At 59.7% G+C, this 19,009-nt stretch overlaps 3 protein-coding genes across 7 annotated transcripts; 1 reads left to right on the forward strand and 2 right to left on the reverse strand.

The window, feature by feature from the left end:
• Window positions 1-1,701: 1,701 nt before the first annotated feature.
• ALKBH4 (alkB homolog 4, lysine demethylase) lies at window positions 1,702-8,160 on the reverse strand. Its single transcript, XM_045461961.1, has 3 exons — window positions 7,999-8,160; window positions 5,404-5,601; window positions 1,702-2,648 (listed from the first exon to the last, which is right to left on the reverse strand). Exons 1-3 carry the CDS (start codon window positions 8,119-8,121, stop codon window positions 2,061-2,063), a joined length of 909 nt encoding a protein of 302 aa, XP_045317917.1. The 5' UTR covers window positions 8,122-8,160; the 3' UTR covers window positions 1,702-2,060.
• Window positions 8,161-8,207: 47 nt separating this feature from the next.
• On the forward strand, window positions 8,208-17,733 carry LRWD1 (leucine rich repeats and WD repeat domain containing 1). 5 transcript variants are annotated; one of them, XM_045461959.1, is made up of 15 exons: window positions 8,208-8,443; window positions 8,986-9,220; window positions 9,321-9,437; window positions 9,900-10,040; window positions 10,280-10,384; window positions 10,646-10,768; window positions 10,856-10,970; window positions 11,168-11,277; window positions 11,464-11,671; window positions 12,176-12,248; window positions 12,332-12,472; window positions 13,772-13,863; window positions 14,252-14,407; window positions 14,494-14,606; window positions 14,688-14,951. In XM_045461959.1, the coding sequence occupies exons 1-15, from the start codon at window positions 8,364-8,366 to the stop codon at window positions 14,826-14,828; spliced, it is 1,950 nt and encodes a 649-aa protein (XP_045317915.1). In that variant the 5' UTR covers window positions 8,208-8,363; the 3' UTR covers window positions 14,829-14,951. The 5 variants fall into 5 exon arrangements, with proteins under 5 accessions (XP_045317915.1, XP_045317916.1, XP_045317911.1 ...); XM_045461955.1 differs by lacking the exon at window positions 14,688-14,951 and adding an exon at window positions 17,219-17,733 and having other exon boundaries at window positions 8,216-8,443; window positions 12,329-12,472; XM_045461956.1 differs by lacking the exon at window positions 14,688-14,951 and adding an exon at window positions 17,219-17,733 and having other exon boundaries at window positions 8,217-8,443.
• POLR2J (RNA polymerase II subunit J) lies at window positions 15,236-18,748 on the reverse strand. The gene is made up of 4 exons (XM_045461966.1): window positions 18,617-18,748; window positions 17,419-17,508; window positions 16,040-16,214; window positions 15,236-15,441 (listed from the first exon to the last, which is right to left on the reverse strand). The coding sequence occupies exons 1-4, from the start codon at window positions 18,667-18,669 to the stop codon at window positions 15,406-15,408; spliced, it is 354 nt and encodes a 117-aa protein (XP_045317922.1). The 5' UTR covers window positions 18,670-18,748; the 3' UTR covers window positions 15,236-15,405.
• Between the last annotated feature and the right edge of the window lie 261 nt (window positions 18,749-19,009).

Consider the following 19,009-nt stretch of genomic DNA (forward strand, 5'->3'; position numbering starts at 1 on the left):
AGGCTCATCAAAGTCTTGACTCATTGCCCCCAGTAGGTGGAGAGGTAGGGTCCACAGAGCCGGGTGTAGGGGCTCAGCGGGGTGAGTGGCACGGGACCGACCCGGGATTCCTTGTTAGACCCTTTTAGAACCTGCTGAACCCGCTTTCCAACCCCGATGTCTCCAGCGCCCCCACGGTTACTGGGGACGGTACAAACAGGGATATCCATCTCAACAGGGATAACCCAGAGGATGCTTCCTGAACAGAGCTCAGCGTCTCCCAGCCCCCAGCTCCAAACAAGCAAATGGCCCTGAGCTTCCTTAACATCTTTCAAAACAAGCCAGGCTGAGGAGTATCAGCTGAGCTCTCCCTGGCTTACTCTGGAAGACCGTGCAGGAAGCCACCCTCAGAGCGGATGCTTCCACAGGAATACAATCCCATAAGGCTCATCCCTTCCTGTCGCCTGAGACGGTCAGACCATTGCAACAGACACGACTGTCTGCACGACACACGTGTGGTGTTTTGAGAGCACGCTGGCTGCAGAAACGGCCACCTGAAATACAGGGTTACTACCCCTCAGGCAGTGGCTGAACCGCCCAACCTGGCCATCCCCAGCCCCATCCTAGTTGAGGGCGCAAGCAGTGGATGCTTAGGTGGACACACGGAATCTGATGGTCTTCATGGTGTAGTTTCAAGAACAAACCCGATGCAGGGTCACCGGTTTGAACGTGACACGATGCACGTCCCGAGGTGGGCTCTGTGGACTGTGCGGACCAGGTGGACCTGAGGTGCACTCGGTAGGGCTGGAGGAAGGGCCCACTGTCAGATGTCTGGCAAGCACTGGGTGATTCTGGGGGAAGTGGGCTGCTTTGCTTAGTGGCTCTCCCGGCCCTAACGGGCCTCTCCCCAGCAGGCCTGGGTGTGCAGTTTCCCAGATGTACGTTTCCTGTGGAGCCCTTCATTGGCAGAACACCTTGCAGGCTCCGCGTACACGGTGCTCCAAGGCCCAGCCTGTCAGGGCAAAGGCCTCACAGGCCCCATGGGGTAGACCCCCCTGCCCCTCCAGCTTGCAAGCCTACTGCGTTGCTCACCAGCAGGCCTACATCTAAATGCCCAGTGCGGGGTCTGGGAGGGTCACGACCTTGGGAAGAAGCTATCCTCTACCCTCCTGCTCCAAGTGAGCTTAGGGAGCCACCCGCCCTGCAGCCGGGCTCATATAGCCACTGGAAACTCAGCAGCCTCTCCATGGGTCTCCAGATCAATGCCACTTCACAGTGTGTGGTGGCCAGTGACTCCCCCAACCTGACAGGTGATAGAAGGTTCTAGAATGAAGACCAGTGCCTACCATGAACCTTTCTGGGCTACGATGGGGTCCTGGTTCCAAAGTTTGGCACTGAGCACGTGGCTAGCGAGTATATTTTGTCTCATAAGCAGAAGAGGGCTGGCTGAGCATCCAAGGTGAGCACCCCACGAAACACCAGTGCCAGGAAGCGAACTACACTGCGCCTTCCCCTACTTTTTAACAGCATGGGATGGGGAGGTGGGACCAGACTCTCCGGAGACTTCCCTCTCCTCATTGCATCGCCCACCTCCCTGGGGTCAAGCATGACCTGGGCAGAGCCTGGCTCAGAGGCCATCACCAGCTCTGAAGTCGGACATAACTTCAAATGTTCTGTCGATTCTGTTCTCCAACTCACTTCCCAAATGAAAGGACTGGAGAATGGGCTATCAGGGAACTTCATTAAGAGCGAGGGATAAAGGAGAAAACGGTTTCAGGTGGTACCAACGTGTTTAAGCTCAAACGATCCCACTGCCCTCAAACTGTGACAAGCCACACAGGTGGCCGCAGCGCGGGTCAAAGAGGACTGACCCGAGGCGCATTCCCATCACAACCAGCTCCCGGGCAGGGCTCACGCTGTCGTGATGTCAGGGTGCTGAGCAGTCTTCTCTGAAAAGCTAATTGGCTGGGGAGAAAGCCCCTTGTGCTGGGCTTCCCGCCCTTCCGTCCTGGCAGGCAGTCAACTCTGGAGCCGGCGCCCTGGCCAGGCCCAGCGCCAGCTCTCGGCCCCGGGGAGGTGGCTCACATAGGTCTCCCTTGAAAGGAGAGAGAGATCTGCAGGAGTTCCTGCCCCAGTTCTTGCTGCCTCCCGCCGGGACGGAACTCGGCCGACAGCTCCCTGAAGGTGGCGCACACGCGGCGGGCCTCGATGTGTCTGCGGTGGATGGCGTGTTTCCACTGGTGCCGCGCGGCACCCGTGAGCACGAGCAGAGAGCGGCGGGGCAAGGGGACGGCCACCTCCACCTCCTGGCACAGGACGGACCTGCTGGGAGCCATCACACCCTCCACCAAGGCCTCCGGGAAGCCGGATGGGGCCAGACAGAGCAGCAGGCTGCCGGGCGCCTCCCGGGACATGGACAGCACGGTCGGGGACAGGAGGTTGAGGCTCACCAGCCGCTCCCCCCACAGCCAGGCGTCGTCCAGGTGGGGGTCGATGGCCGAGCCCCGCTCAGGGCAGTAGTCCAGGTTACACTGCTCCACGGGCCGGAAGTCCTCCAGGATGGGGTACAGGCCCATCCTCCGCACCACCTCCCGGCTGAAGCTGGGGAGGCCTCTGAAGCCAGCGGTCTTTAGCTTCTGTTTCCTAAAGTTGACTTTGGGGCCATAGTCCTGAAGGGGGCGGACAAAAAAGAAGCAGAGAAGCGTCTTGAGTTTATAGGAATGGCTATCACAGACCAGGGCTGAAGAATCCGATCGCGGTGACCAAGACAAGCAAAAACTCCTGACTCCGTGGATCAGGATCTTGCTCTCCAGCAGCAGGAGGCCTGCACCAATGACAAACAGCCAACACTCAGACGTTGGTAAACGCTAAGGGAGAAAATAAAGCAGGAAAAGGACGTGATGTGCTCAGGGGGATGTCTTAGACTACATGCCCCCGAAAGCAGAGCTAAAGACAGAAGGCCCATATGCAGGTAGGGTGTTTTGGGACGGGAGACCAAGGGGTCGGGATGTGGGTAGAAGGAGCGGCGAGGGAGGGCGGGCTAGCCCGAGGCAGCCTCATCAAGCTGATCGAAGCTGGGGATCAGAACCACGAGAGAGAAATTAGCACACAGCCCAGGAGTCAAACTCCCAGCTCCACGCCCAGTCCCAAAAACACGGCCATGCAGACACTTGCCACGTGGGCATTCAAAGCAGCACTAGGGCACAATGGCCAGAAAGCGGAAACAACCCAGTGTCCGCAATCGGACAAATGGATGAAGCAATGGTGGCAGAGCCACATGACAGAGGAGCTGTTTGTCCAGCTGCAAACAGCGTAGCACCGACACAGGCCGACGTTATGGTCAGTGAGAGGAGCCGACATAAAAGGCCACATGTGATACAATCCCATTTGCATGAAATATCCAGAACAGGCAAATGCAGAAAGAAAGTAGATTAGTGGTTGCCAGGGGACAGGGGAACGGGGAGCGACTGCTAATGGGTACAGGTTGCCTCTGGGGTGATGGGCACGTTCCAGAAGTAAGGCAGTGGAGATGGCTGTGTGACATTATGAATATACCAAAACAAACCGTACGTGTTAAATGGGCGGATTTTACAGTGTGTGGGTTCTATCTAAAAAAAATAACCCCAAAACAAGTGTTAGGGAGGAAGCTTCTAGAATACACCTCAGACCTGTGGCCCAAGGGATGAGCATTTATCCACCGCCTTCTGGCCCCTGCAGTCCCCCTCTAGTGGAGGGGGGCAATGTCTGGTGGAAACATCTTTCTCCTGCCGGCTTTGGCACGACTGAGTGGCTGGGTCCCCCAGGCGGTGGCAGGCTAGAAGGAAGGGCTTGACGCTGGAGCATCTCAGGAGTACCGAGCAGGCTGCTGTGGGGACATCCCAGGAGCACCAAGCAGCAGGGGAAGCCCAGGCTGGGGTGGAAGGCCTGGTGGATTTGTAGCAGAGCAGCGAGTCCATCTGAGGGGGCGTCAATGGGGGTCACCTTCCTCTCCAGTGGAAAGTGACAGAAGAGGGGTAAGGGAAGCTCCTGTGGGAATCCCAGTGACAGATCTGGGGGCTGGGACCTAAGGGGGTGGCAGTGGTAGGGGTGCTGTGTTCTCAGATCCCGAGTATGTTTGAAGGAAGAGAGCTGATGGGGATTACCAATGAGACACAGCGAGGAATCTGGAAAGCTCCACGGTCGCCAGCCTGAGCAGATGGAAGCTGGAATTTGCCAAGGTGGGGACACTACAGGGGGGCACGGGGGTGGGGATGAAGACTCAAAGCTCAGTTCACGTCTGACAAATAGGAGAAGCCGGCCAGAGACACGAACGTGGGAGTCGCAAACACACACTCGTGTCAGAGCCGTGACTCATGGAGCCCGGCGAGGGGGCGTCTGGAAGAGAAGAGATCCCAGGACTGAGCCTGAAAGTCGGCCACAGGGCTTAGGGCGCAGAGGCCGGGATGGAAGTGCTGAGTACAGTAAGCGGAACAGGAGGAGAGGAGCTGGAGACGGAATAAACAACTCTTCTGAGGAATCGGGCCGCAGAGGAGAGAGCTAGAGCTTACTGGCAGTCTGGTGGAAAAGACCCAGTTGAGGCAAAACTAACGTCGGAGAGAGGGGAGCAACACCCGCCAGCATCTTCTGAGTCAGAGGGGGCTCGGCGGAGAGCCGGCGGGGAGGGGGGGAAGGGAAGGTTTGGAAGGAGAGCCACAAAAGGGCCACCTTGGGGGAGGTTGGCATGACCTCCAGAGCAGGACGGCCCAGCTCAGGGTTGGAGAGCCAGGGCTGGGAGGTGCCCAGCGAGAGGAGCCAGACTTGACGGGGGCTGTGGTTTAGCGGAAGGAGGATAGCGAGGGACGAAAGGGCACAGGAGCAGCAGAGGAAGTGGTGTGATAACTGGCCAGGCACCGAAGTGGGGACGGAAAAGCCCAGAGGAGGGGGAGGGAAGGAGAGAAGGCGGCCGATGGATGGCTCTCAGGTCCTGGCCGACAAGGCTGCAGAAAAGAGGGGCTGTCATTCCTGACAAAGAGGAGGCCCAGGACTCCGAGGCCCAAGTATCTCGAAACGGATGGGGAGAGGACTTCGGTGGGAAGGCGAGCGGCAGCCTTCCAGAAACCCTCTGAGCTGGGCACCAGTCTGCCTTACGGCCCCGCCTCACCGAGTCTGGTGCGTCTGGGGAAGCAGAGCAGGCTGGGCCCTCCTCTGCCCCCCCTCCGCCCCTCCCTCCAGCACACCCACGCCCCAGCTGCCAGAGCCCCAAGGTCAGAGGAGCTCGCCCCCTAGCGGCCCTGGTGAGGGGGTGTCACGGGTTGTGGCTGCCGAGAGAGGCGCTGGGAGGGAGGTGAGCAAGGCACGGGGCAAGGAGTGTGCAGGGGCCCAGCAGGGTGACTCCTGACCAGCCAGCCTGGCCCTCCTGGAGTCCCCGGCTCTGGGCCGTCCTACCTGCTTCCTCCGTCCAGACTGGGAGAGCTTCCAAGGCTCCCGGTCCATCAGCTGTACCATCTCAGCTTCTTCCTCCCGGGTCACGAAGTCCTCTATCAGCGTCACACCGGGGAACGGGAAGGCCCAGCCTTCAAAGTCAGACTCCTCAGCCCCCACGGCCCAGCCAGTGTCAGAGTAGTAAATGAAGCGGTGTGTTTTCTGCAAAAGAAAGACGAGGGACCTGGAGCCGCCGAAGCCCTTCCTCACACTGTGTGTGCACCTTCCGGAGGCCCCTTCTTAGGAGCGGCCCCTGCCGAGAGCTTCTCCCTCCCCTGGTGCCACTTTGGGAAGCAGCTAGAGTCCAGACTAGGCTGAGAGAGGCAGTGATGCAGAAGCCCTGCCTGGGGCCCTCTCCTTTGTCACATTCCTCAGCTGTAGGTGGGAAGAGCATCCATGTAACCATATTCTGTTCTGTTTTAAAGATGGGGTGACCCAGGACGAATGAAGTTAAGGAACCGGCTGAAGGCTACACAGCCCAAGGCTGCCCGCGAGTTCACACTGTTCTAGCGTCACTGTGGGGTGTCTCCTCCCCTCCCCAGCGTCTAAAGGAAAGGACCCCGGAGCTGTTCAGAGGGCAAGCACGTTGGACAGCTAGAGGGAGAGGTGGGGAGGACTCCGGGCCCGGCCCTCCTCTGTGGTTGCACAGGCACTGCCTCAATCTCCCTTCGAAGGAGAGAACTTGCCAGTCATCCTGGAGGAGTGCCCTGCTGACCCCCTCCTGCTGCAGTGCCTTCAGAATCTGCCCCAGGTTTCGGCCAGAGGCCATCCTGGTCCCAGGCAGCCCCCGGCCAATGACTCAGCGCAGGTCTGGCTTTTCATAGCCAACATGGGACTCCTCTACCAGTCAGTCTGCTCCGGAGCTCCCAGCTGGGTTGGCCATGACTCTGTCCCAGCGGCGTGGCAGCACGAAGCCCTCCCTGCCCAATTAATTCTGCTCCCTCCCCTTTTGCATTTCATGGCCTGTTGCTACCCACCCCATTGTCCTCTGTCTTCTAGCACTTCACACGGACATGTTACAGTTAGGGAGCCATCCTGGACCTTCTGCTCATCCCACAGACATCAAGTTGAGCAGGTGCTACCCCACAGTGCCCTGTGTCTCCACACCCATGGTCACAGGCAAAGTTCAGACTTTTGGCACTTTTCACGCTTTAATTGCGGAAGGAAAAAAAAAAAGGATGTATATGTACACACGCATATGTACCTATATGTACACATGTAAGTATATACATATATATATATATATACGTATACATATATATATGTATATATATATATATACATATGTATACGTGTATATATATATGTAAAACGTATTCACCGCCTTCACCACCAAACCTTCACGTTGCGCACCAATCTCCAGCATTTTTTCATCACGTAAAAGCAAACCTCTGTACCCATTAAACCACAACTCCTTCTTTTCCCCCAGGCCCAGGCACCCATCATTCTACTTTCTGACTCTAAGAATCTGATTACTCTCTGAACCTCATATAAGTGGAATCCTACAACATTTACCCTTTTGTGACTGACATTTCAGTCAGTATAATGACCTCAGGATTCATTCATGTTGTGTCAGAATGCCCTTCCCTTTTAAGGTGCACAATATTCTACTGTACATATTGTGTCACGTTTTGTTTATCCACTCATCCACTGATGGATGCTTACATCGCTTCCACTTTTTACCTACTGGGAATGAGGCTGCTGTGAATGTGGGTGTACAAATCTCTCTTCAAGTGTCTGCTTTCAATTCTTTTGGGTGTATACCCAGAATTGCTGGATCATACAGTAATTCTACTCTTAATTTACTGAGGAATCACCACACTGTTTCCCACTGACCCTTCCAAGCTTTTGCCAGGGACACTGTGACAGTTTCTTCCTTGGCTTCCCAGGCTCCATACTTTCCTATCCTACCCCTCCCCCTCCCAGGATCTTTCTAAAACTCACGTGTTCACTTCCTTTAAAACCCTCAGCAGCTCTCCATGGCCCTCAGGACAAATCCAGGCTATCCATCAGAGATCACACAGAGCCCTCTGTGATCAGGCCCCACTGACCACCCCCCCCCAAGCATCACCCTCCTTCCAAACGCACGCACCTACCCCAGGCCTTTATCTAAGCAGCTCCCCCAGTGGAAATGTCCTCGTCCACCTCAAAGGTTCTAAGTACTTTTTCATTAATTAACAGGAATTAATTTCCTCCTTGCCCACTTCTGCTCAACGGTTTCTGGGACCTTCGCCTTGCCTGGTTTTCGGCATCCTTTCCTCTTTCCGGTTCGTCTCCCCACTCCGTGAAGCTCCTGGCCCCACGGGGGTTACGTGGAGGTCCGCTGTCACACTACCCCCCACCCCCAGGGCTCAGAGGGGAGCTGCAGTCAGATGGCACCCACTCCAGCCCCTTCCCCAATCCAAACCCCCCTCAAAGCACTCATCTGATCCTGCAACGCCCCCACGGCGAGGGTCTCTGACACGGGTTGAACCGGGGCCCATCTTCGTAGCCAGTTTGGGCCTCAGTTTCCCTATCTGAAGAAGGGAGTTATGGCACGGCCCCTCCCCCAACCCTCACCTGCGGGGGGTGCTGCCATGGCGGGTCACCTCCGCGCTGCCGCTCGCAGATCAGACAGGTCCGGATGCCCTTGCAGCCGCATTCCCGGAGGACTTCGGGGGCCGCCACCGCCGCAGCCGCCATCGCCGCGTCCTGGCGGCCAAAGCGCAGGCGCGGGGCCGCGGGGGCCGCTGGGAGTCGTAGTCAGCCCGCGGGGCACGAGGTCCGCCGGGCCGCTTCCTTCCGGTCGTCGCCAGCGACGGGCTCGCGCGGCGCCGCCTCCAGAGCTCCGCCAGCCGTGGACGTTGACTTCGGTCTCCAGGAGGCACGGACTCGGCCGGACGCCGGTGCCGCCGACCGGCCAGCGCGGGTCGCGTCTCCTCGCCATGGGCCCCCTCTCGGCGCGGCTGCTCATGCAGCGGGGGCGTCCCAAGAGCGACCGGCTGGGGAAAATCCGGAGCTTGGAGTAAGAGGCGGACCGGGGGCGACGGGGGTCCGCCGGGCCGGGGGGGGGGGGGCGGGGGACACACAGCCCGCCACCCGGGCCTGCGTCGCCCGCTGGGAGTGAAGAAAGTCTGCGACCCATGCCCACTCCCTCCCTGGCCCCGTTATCGCCTTGTCGGTTAGGCGGAGGCTGATCACTCGGGCCAAACTCAGGGCTGCCGTTATGAGAGGGGCCGGCTGGGCCCTGAGTGGCCTTTTCCCTGAAGGGGACCCGGACTTAGGGGGAGACAGTCCTGCAGAAAGGGTATTGAGCAACCTGTTGAGCTAATTCCCGAGGCCCAGGGCAGCACAGAGGAGTTCCCATAGAGGATGAGGGAAAGCGTTCTGGAGGTGCCAGCTGTACTCAGTTGTAAAGTAGTTATTAGATTTTAAGAAGGAAAAGCTGTGCACGAAGGTGATCCTCTGCTGGAAAAGGCTTCGGAGGCACCCTGGACTGTCCTGGAGGGGGGGGGGGGTCCTCCTCCTCTCCCCTCCCCTCAGCCCTCCCTGTCTGCCCCCACCCAGCTTGTCTGGCCTGAAGCTGCTCTCGGAGCACTTGGACCCCAAGCTCCTGAGCCGCTTGACGCAGCTGCAAGAGCTGGACCTTTCCAACAACCAGCTGGAGACGCTGCCCGCCAATCTGGGCCTGTCCCACCTGCGCATCCTCCGCTGCGCCAACAACCAGCTGGGAGACGTCACTGCCTTGTGTCAATTCCCGCAGCTTGAGGAGCTGAGCCTGGAAGGCAACCCCTTCCTGACTGTAAGTAGGGTACCCCCTCCCCCACCTGCCCTGTACCCAGGGCCGGCACGCTTGGGCTGAGCCACAGGTGGACACTGAGCCACTCTCCCTCATCCCCCAGGTCAGTGACAACCTGAAAGTCTCCTTTCTCCTGCCCAAGCTCCGTAAGGTCAATGGCAAGGATGCTTCCTCCACTTCCTCTCAGGTGGAGAATCTAAACCGGGAGCTGACCAGCAGGGTAAGGGAGCCAGCAGGCTTCTCTGGTGTTTGGAAACGCTTGGGGACCTTGAGGAATGAGCAACACTGGGGGAACCCCGAGAGAGGGTCACGGGAGTGCTCTGCCCTGATACTGAGTGGCCTTTATGTCCTAGCCTGACATGTTGCTCTGAGCCTGGCAGTGGTGCTTGATCTCTTGTCCTGAGAGGTCTGGCTCTCCAGGTGTGGGGGCGGGGCCCGGCCAGGGAGGCTAAGACACTTTCAAGTAACCTTACTCTGGGCCAGCTTCTCCTTGGGGCTGTTGCTCACGTGTGGGTTGTTTAGGACTGTGTATGCTGCAGCTAAGAAGGCTGTGGTTCAGGGAGACTTCCAGGAGACAGTGAGGTGGAGACAATTGGGGCCAGAAGATTGGATGCAGAGGTTCCACAGAGGGTCCAGGAGATCTGGGGTGGGCTGGGCTTGAATCTGGTCCCTCTGGTGGCAGGTCACCGCTCACTGGGAGAAGTTCATGGCCACACGGAGCCCAGAGGAGGAGGCAGAGAAGGCCCAGGCTGACTTTGTGAAGTCCGCAGTCAGGAACGTCCGCTATGGGCCTGAGTCCCTCAGCGAGTTCACCCAGTGGCGGGTATGGCGTCACCCTGCTGTGCTGGGAGTTGGTTCTCCCAGATCCTCTATGGCTCCCATGCCTTCAGCTGCCCTGGAAGCCTCTGGCCATAAGGCTTTATGGGAGAGTGGCATGGGTCAGGGAAGGCTGACTTAATGGTTACATGGGAAGCACAGGCTGTTTGTGCCAGCAGTTGGGGAGGGGCTGGGGGCCCCTAGGACTGCATGTACCCAGCTTCCTGATGTCCCGGCCCCACGTAGGTGCAGATGATTTCTGAGGCGCTGGTGGCCTCTGGTGGGACCCAGGTGCATGAGACCGGCATCCCGGAGAGGCCTTCAAAAGCCACAGCCGCCCAGGAGCCCAGGGTAGGTGTATCATGCAGCTGTCAAGGCTTCACAGGCCTGTCTTGGCCTTTCCCGCCTAGGGAGACTAGAGGAGGGAAGGGGAGGGGTCCTGGAAATGAGCCCAGGAGATGGCCTCTGATGCCTGGGCGAGTTCAAGCTGACCTTGGGGGCCAACCCTGGCTTTCTACACCCGTGGGAGAGTGATGCAGAGGAAGGAAGCCCTGGGCAGATGGGCCCATGGTCACCAGGCTCTTCTCAGCCCAGCCTTGACCCCCTCCACAGGCCAGACCGATGGCCTTGAAACGGTCGGGTGACGTCTCACTCAGCTTGTCTCCCAGCAAGCGGGGATGCCCCTCCCCACCGGCCCACGTGGAGGGCAGCCCCATGGGCTCCGATGGCAGCCAGGTAAGCTCGCAGGGGCCAGGAAGCAGCTGGGCAGCTGGCAGGGAGTGCGGGCTGGGGCAGCTGTGAACCCCACCTCTGCCCCCACAGCCTGCCCTGGACCTGGAGCCCCTGCACTTTCTGCAATGTCACAGCAAGAACAACAGCCCTCGGGACCTGGAGACCCAGCTCTGGGCCTGCGCCTTCGAGCCGGCCTGGGAGGAGGGTACATCCTTGTGGGGCAGGCAGGGCCAGGGTGACAGCCAAGGGAACGAGCAGGAACAAGCTTTCTGGTCAGGGGGCCGCCTCGGTGGATGGGGGACCTGCGAGAGACAGCTCATGAAGTGTCGTCAAGGCCAGGAAGGAGCTGCTGGGGCAAACCTCACAGGAAACGCGTTTACTTAGGCTGACCCCCCACAACAGGGCAGGCAGGGGCCACATCACAGACCGTGGCCACGTGTGGCGGGGAGGCCGTGTGTGTGATAGACTGCCAGACGGGCATCGTACTGCACAAGTACAAGGCGCCTGGCGAGGTGAGTGCCGGGGCCCTGCTCGTGCGGGACTGTGGGCAGAGTGCCGGGGTTGGGGGCCCAGGCTCGGCCACCCGCTCGCTAGGTGACTCTGTTCTGCCGGGCTTCAGTGCCGCAGGCCTGACCTTGCAGGCACCGTGCGCACGTAGCCCTGCCCCTTAGTGACGCCCTCTCCCTCCTCTCCCCCAGGAGTTCTTCTCGGTGGCCTGGACAGCCCTGACGGTGGTCACGCAGGCAGGCCACAAGAAGCGCTGGAGTGTGCTGGCGGCTGCAGGCCTGCGGGGCCTGGTCCGGCTGCTGCACGTGCGTGCTGGCTTCTGCTGCGGAGTCATCCGGGCCCACAAGAAGGCCATCGCCACCCTCTGCTTCAGCCCCACCCACGAGACCCACCTCTTCAGTAAGACCCTCTCCCACACCCCTGAGGTGTCCCCAGCACCCAGACGCCTCAGTGCGCCCTCCCCAGCACGGTAGGGAGCTCCTGCGGCTGGCGGGCTTCATGGCTGGCGCCACGCTCTGCTCTGGCCGTAGTAGAAACAGCGTGGCTTTGCGGACGACTGACAGGGCGTCAGATCCTGGCTTTGCCCCCAGCTGCTCCATGGCCTTGAAGCTTTCCCACAGCCTGGGCTGCTCTGTGACCTGGGTGGACACCCCTCCCCCCCAAGAGTGGTAAGCCAGACAAGGGTGATGTGTGAGCAGAGGCCTTAGAAGATGGCTGCCTGCCGTGGGGCACGTTAGATTAGGGCGAGGTAGGCAGCGTAGGCACTCGAGCCCTCCGTGGCCCAGCTGTGGCCCGGCCTGCCTCGGGCTGGCCTTGTGACCACGGCCTCAGCCTGGAATGGAGTCCGCGGGAGGGAGCAGGGCCTCCTCAGAGCCGCCTCTCCCCTTCCCATACCCTGCCCAGCGGCCTCCTATGACAAGCGGATCATCCTCTGGGACGTCGGGGTGCCCAACCACGATTATGAATTCCAGGCCAGGTGATGATGCTGAGGGGCGGGGTGGGGGAGGCGGGGCGCCGACACAGGGCCGAAGCCTCACACTCTTCCCCACCTGCCGGCAGCCAGCTGCTCACACTCGATGCTGCCTCCATCCCGCTGCGCCTCTGCCCTGTGGCGTCCTGCCCGGAGGCCTACCTGCTGGCTGGCTGCGAGGGTGGCTGCTGCTGCTGGGACGTGCGGCTGGACCAGCCTCAGAAGAGGAGGTGAGGCCGGCCCGGGAGGCCTCAAAAGCCTGGCCGCGGCCAGTCCAGACGTCTGACCCTGAGCGGGTCTGCCGGGGGGTGGTGCCCAAGCTGTGCCCCATTCTGGGCAGCCAGAGGCTGTTTTCAGGGGCCTCTTCCCAAGTCTGGTCTGTCCCCACCTCCTGCCAGTCTCTCGAGGAAAGCCTCGTGACCCATTCCTTCCCTGGTGTTCAGTGGGGAGGGGGGGGGGACCAGGCCAGGTCACTTCTCTGAGCTGTGATCACCTCACCTTCGAGGGCAATGGGGAGGCGCGGGGCTCATCTGTATCACCTGGTAGGCCAGAGACTGAGCTCAGCATAGCATCCCTGCCCTTGCGGGGCCCACAGCCTTGTGGCAGAGACAGGCATTAAAAAAGATGGCCCGTTACCCCCAAGGTGTGAGGTCGGGTGCAAAGGAAGACTAAGGTACCATGTGAGCCTAGCAGGGAGTCAGGCAGAGGGGGGAGGTGCTCACACAGAGGCAGCAGCCTGTGCACAGGGTGGGGACAGCTGCCTGACCTGGGAGGTCTGGCCCAGCTTGGGAAGCTGGAGGAGATGGCACAGGAGGTGGGGAGGTTGCTCTGGCCGGGGCCACTGGCCGTCGGCCCCGGTAAGATTGTGAATTTTGTCCTAAATGCAGTCGATGGCCTGGGAAGAACCTTAGAGGTGGGTGACAGGAGTGAGGCAGCTGCTACATGGAGGCAAATCCCAGAAGCTTCAGCACGGGCTGGAGCAGTTGTCTGGCCCAGTGCCTGTGGTGGCCCTGTGCCACACCTGGTTAAGCCCTGGGCCTGCCCCCTACCCTTTGCCCACCCACATCTGTCTGGGGTCCAAGCCCTGTGGCGGCCCACGTCTCAGATGGGTCTGCTGCTCCTCAGCCGCCTATCTGGCTCCAGGTGGCACGGGGACCGTGGGCAGCTGCCGGGCGGCCTTTCCAAGCAGCGTCGACCCCATAGGCTTCTCAGCTTGGAGAAGTGCAGCAGTCACTTCCCACCACCCTCTGGCTCCCGGCACCGGCCCAGAACTGCCTGCCTCTCCAGACCATTCCCGGCCCTGCCCCCCAGGATGGGGTGGGAGAACCAGCCCCTCCTGCTCCTGAGTTCCCACCACCTGTGGCCGTGTCCCCAGAGGTGCTGGCTCCCCTTCCAGGGCAAAGCCGAACCCCTCCAGGGCCCGGGACAGATTTTGTCACATCTCCTAGTTGGGGCAGAGGGCACGTCTAGAGGCACACGGCTCCTGTCCATGCAGGGGTAGCTGACCGGCATCTGCTGCTGCCCCGCAGGGTGTGTGAGGTGGAGTTTGTCTTCTCCGAGGGCACGGAGGCACCTGGGCGGAGAGTGGACGGGCTGGCGTTTGTGAATGAGGATGTCGTGGGTGAGTGAGCCCTGCTCAGGGACAGCCTGGCTTCCTGAGAACCAAGGATAGGCCCCGGTAAGGCCTTTGTGGGTCGCTTCTCCCTGGGCTGGGTTTTTTGGTTTAAAATTTTTTTATTTTGAGAGAGAGCACAAGCGGGAGAGGGGCAGAGAGGAGAGACAGAATCCCAGGCAGGCACTGCACCATCAGTGCAGAGCCCGACGTGGGGCTCAAACTCCCCAACTGCAAGATCGTGACCTGGGCTGAGATTAAGAGTCGGATGCTTAACCGACTGAGCCACTCAGGCGCCCCTCCCTGGGCTGGGGTTTAGGGGCTCCTGAGGGGTCCCCGCTATGCAACAGAAGTGTATGTGGAGAGGGCCTCCCCCAACCCCAGTTCTCGCCCGCAGCCTCCAAGGGGAACAGCCTGGGCACCATCTGCCTGTGGAGCTGGAGCCAGACGTGGGTGGGCCGGGGCAAGCAGTCCACGCTGGCCGTGGTGGTCCTGGCTCGGCTGCAGTGGTCACCCACCAAGCTGGCCTACTTCTCGCTCAGCACCTGTCCTGGTGAGCCTCCCCCCGCCCCCCCATCCTGCCATCCACCTCCCGGAAGCTCCGCCCCACCTTTGATCTCAACGTGTATGTCCTGGCAGATGAGGGCATCGTGCTGTGTGGAGACGAGGAGGGCAACGTGTGGGTCTACGACGTCAGGCACATCCTGACCCAGCAGCCTCCACTGCCGGCAGCTCCGCACGCCCCGACGCAGGTAGGCACCGTGTGTCCCTCTCCTGCCGCCGGGACTGCTGTGTAGGAAGCAGGAGCCCAGCCCCCCTTCTCTTCCCCCCAGATCCTTAAGTGGCCCCAGCCCTGGGCCCTCGGCCAGATGGTGACCAAGACCATGGTGAACACAGTGGTGGCCAACCCCACCTTTACCTACCTCACCGCTCTGACAGACTCCAATATCGTGGCCATCTGGAAGAGACCGTAGCCAGAGCAGGGCCTCCTGCCTGTCGCGGAGCACCAGGGACACAACTTAACTTATTCAGCTTTGGGGCTAATGACAGGGAGCTTTTTATCGGCAAATGTTTTTATTAAAGTCTCTACTGTTTAAGAGAAGACTGGAGAGCGGTTTGTGGCCCCGTCTGGCGTTCCTAGTCTGAGACGGGCAGGCGGGCCTGGCAGCTGAGGGACTCCTGGAAGCACTGCCTCCCTGGCCGTCCCCCAGCTTTGCAGTTGTTGGTGTAGAATGAGGGATCGCGCCACCTTCTCAGACAAAACTCTGAGTCTTCCACTCTGAAATACAGCCCCAGAGTAACCGTGCAAGAGGTCATCTACCTCCATGGAGCCTCGCGATCCACGTGCGGTGGGGTCACCTTGCTTTAGCCCACAACCAGGTCTCTTCCAGCCACACTTTTATTTGGAAGGTAAAACAGACTCTATGTACGTACACATTGGCTCTGGAGGGAGGGGCTCACCAGGATGTCCCCGAAGCTGGGGAAGCAGCTCTCTACTTGGGGCCTGGAGAAGGTTCCAGTGCAGGTGCCAAGCAAGACCCCTCCAGCTTTCTATTCGATGCCTTCTTGCTTGTCTTTGATGGCCACCTGAGCAGAGAGGGGCAGCAGCGCACTTAGCCAGAGAGGCCCGGGGCTGGGTGCCAGGAACACAACCCCAGGGTCCCTGACAGAGGTCTGCCAGGGAACTGCCACCCTGGCCCCTCTCCTGGGAGCCGGGCAGTCAGCAGCGGCCCCACCCCATCTGTGCAGATGACACAGATGTTAAAATCTGACAAGCCGTGGATCTTTCCCGCTCTATCTTGGGTCTAGACTTTGAGCCCCCCTGCAGGGACAAGTGTGGCCATCCCCCCTAACTATGGGACCCCCACCCCAGGATGAGCTGCCCCCTCCAGAAATGCCCTGGAAGCAGCCAGGCCTTACAAACCAGAGTAGCCGGCACCACAGAGAAGACTTGGGGGAGGAGCCCCAAGGGGCCATAAGAGCACCCAAGGAAAGCCTGGAGCCCTCAGTAAGGTCCCACCCATGCGTGCAGACAGCAGGCTCCAGACCTCAACTCCATAACCCCTTAGTCCACACTTGCTCGAGACTATAGTCACATCCCTGCTCTGTCACCACCTGCCCCCAATGGTTGCCCCGGATGTGGGCACGAGAACATCCCCGCTCCCCTGCACAGCTGGCTCCTCACCCGGAATCGCTCTTCCAGCAGCGAGAGCTCGCTGATGAGGTCTGTGATGGCATTGGTGAAGGCCTCCTGGGGGCTGTAGTCCGGTGTAGTCTGCACCCGAATGATGATCTTGTGCTCCAAGGGGTGGGGGACTTTGTAGCCCGCAAACAGCACCTGGGGGTCCTTCAGCAGCTGTCTGGGACACACAGATGGCCAGTGTGACGCAGGGAGGCTGAGCCTACCACCCCTGGGGATTACCAGGCCTATAACCAAGGAATCTTCCCATTGGGTTGAAACCCAGAAGCAAATACAGCCGGGGGGCTGACCCCAGGTGGCTCCCTGCTCTTGATTTCCCCAAAAAAATCCTGAAAGAAAACGTTTGGAAGATAGACCACATGGGGAAGCCTCTCATAAACACATCTGTGGGAATCCCACGTGGTAAGCAGGATTTCCAGAAAACTTCCCTCAGGGGAAGTCAAAAGAGCCCTCCCTAGGCAGCCAGGATTCAGTAAACCAGAACACAAAATACGAAGCCCGGCTTCCAGCCCGATGAGAGCAGTAAAGGCAGCAGAGGGAGAAATCGAAGTCCTCTGGGCAACACGGGCTGGCAGCTGCTGCCCACACACAGAGGGCCCCGTTCTGCAAGGCTGTGGCGAAGTGAACTGAAGCCCGGGGGACGTGCCTCGCCTTGCATGGGAGCGGCGAGGCCCCAGGAGGGCCTGAGCACCACCACCCGGCTCAGGGCAGGACTCGGCCAGAGAGAAGACGGGCGGCCAAGTCCACCTCCTCCTTTCAGCCGGGAGACCGGGCAGGCTCCTGCCCAGGGCCTCAAAGCTTGGAAAGACCCGGCCTCACCGATAGTGCTTTTCAGCAGTGAAACAAATCCTTGGGCCAGAACAGCAATCGCATCTGGCCGGGATCCCACTGGTGTAAACAAACACCCACCAACCAATATCCGCGCTCTGTCCACAGGGGCGCCAGATCACCACAGCCTCTCTCCCACCTCTTTCCTTTACTCTGTACGTTACAGTCTCTGGCACGTGTTATCTTTGCATGCCAGGTGTTACTGAGGTCACCGTGACAAACCGGGGTGGCTGGGGTGGGGGGCCATTAATCCTGGCTGCTGCTCCGTGCCCAGCCCCAAAACACAAGTAGGTCTGCTTTCCTCTGGCTCACTGTGCGTTCGCTTCCTTTCCTTAGCTAGATGAGCCAACACAGAAACATGGCTACGTGAACCGACACGGGTCAGTGTCCTGCAGAAAATGCACGTTTACATGGGAGTTGCCAGAACAAGCACCCAGATCTTCCAGTAGCTCAGAAAGACCAGGAAATCTGGAATTTCTGCTCTGCCTCAGAGAGCCCCCTAAACACTGCCCAAGAGCCTTTGACTTGGAACTTACGATTTAATGATGTTTCCTAGCGTGTGGTCTTCTTTGTTGATGGTGAACAAACAGGCATTGGGTACCTTGGTGTCCTTGTTAATGGTAATCCTAGGAAGAGACAAGAGCAACTGATGGGGAACAGGGTCTCTCCTCCCCCAAGTCTAAACCCTGCCCTTCAACACTGGCTCAAGTCCTACCTCCTCCTGGAAGCCTTCCTCAATCTCTTCAACCATAAAGACCTCTGACTCAGAGCGCAGGGTGGCTACGCCCTGATTCTGCCGGGACCCTCACCTACTCGGGACTGTTCCTTGTTCCTAAAGCAGAGTTCCTCCACCTTGGCACCACTGGCATTTAAGGGCGGATAGTTCGTTTTTGTCGGGGGCTGTCTTGTACACCGCAGGACACGACCGGTATCCCTGGTCCCTACTCACTAACTGCCAGGAGCACCCCCTTCATGACAACGAAAAATGCAGACACTGCCAAAGCCCCCGTGGGGGGCAAAATGGGCCCCAGCCGACAACCCCTGCTCCCAAGAGAGACTAAGTGGCTGGTAAGGGCTAGACCACAGAGCCCTCCCTGCATGCCAGGCTGTTAAGAGAAGGAAAAGCCGATGCTTAATTGGCTTTCCGTAAATTACCTCGTTAAGCTCCCCTAAGAGAAAATCCTGTGATTGAATACAGCAAGAAGCCCATTTTCCAGAGGAGGCTTCAAGCAGATTAAGTCACTTGCCCAAAGGTATGGAGACGTTAAGTGGGGGATCCAGGAGCCAAGTCCAGTCTGAGACCACGAGACACCCTTCTCCTTCCCTCTGCAGGCGAGGGGTCACCCAGGGTTCCCCACGGGCGAGTGAAGATCGGACTAAAGCCCAGGAGTCATCACTCTGGCTGCATCAGGAGGATGAAAGCGGCGGCCAGGAAGAGAAATGAGGAGGCTGTCGGATCCCAGAGGAAAAGCACTCTGGCATCAGGTACTGAGTTCCGATACAGACCGCCACTTCCTGTGTGCCGGGGCAGTTAGCCTCTCTGAGCCTCAGTTTCCTCCTCTGCAGAATGGAGACATTCACCACCGCCCGGCAGGGCAGTATCAAGTTTGGCGTACGCAGGGCGAAGCGGACGGGACGCCCAGTAAAAGCTCCTTCCGTCCTCCCGGCAGTGGACGAGCCGGCGGAACCCCAGACTCTGCCCTCCGACCCCCGGCCCGCCCCGCCTCCACTTACTTCTTCTCGCCCTCGAAGAGCAAGAACGACTCGAAGGCGGGAGGGGCATTCATCTCAGCGTCGCAGCCGCCACCACCGCCGCCGGCAGAATCCTATAACACCACCTCTTCCGGGTTAGAGGCTGTTTCCGGGTTACTCCGGCCAGGCCGAACCCGTGTGAAGACCGGCTGATTGCCCCCTATCGGCCTGGAGGATGTACCGCAGGCACGAGAAAAGCCCATGGGACCGAAGGCGGCGGGGGAGGGGGGGGGGCGGCTGGTGGTTCTGCGCATGCGTAAACCCGGAGTCGGCTCCGTGTGCTCGTTCCCCTGTGGGCGTGCTTCGGCCCCCACTCGCGGTGCTGGGAGCTGCTCTGCTGGTGCTGAGAGGGCCTCACCGGGCTAAGCGGCAATG

The sequence above is a fragment of the Leopardus geoffroyi genome, chromosome E3 (assembly GCF_018350155.1).
Source record: "Leopardus geoffroyi isolate Oge1 chromosome E3, O.geoffroyi_Oge1_pat1.0, whole genome shotgun sequence".
In the NCBI taxonomy this organism is placed as follows: domain Eukaryota; kingdom Metazoa; phylum Chordata; class Mammalia; order Carnivora; family Felidae; genus Leopardus; species Leopardus geoffroyi.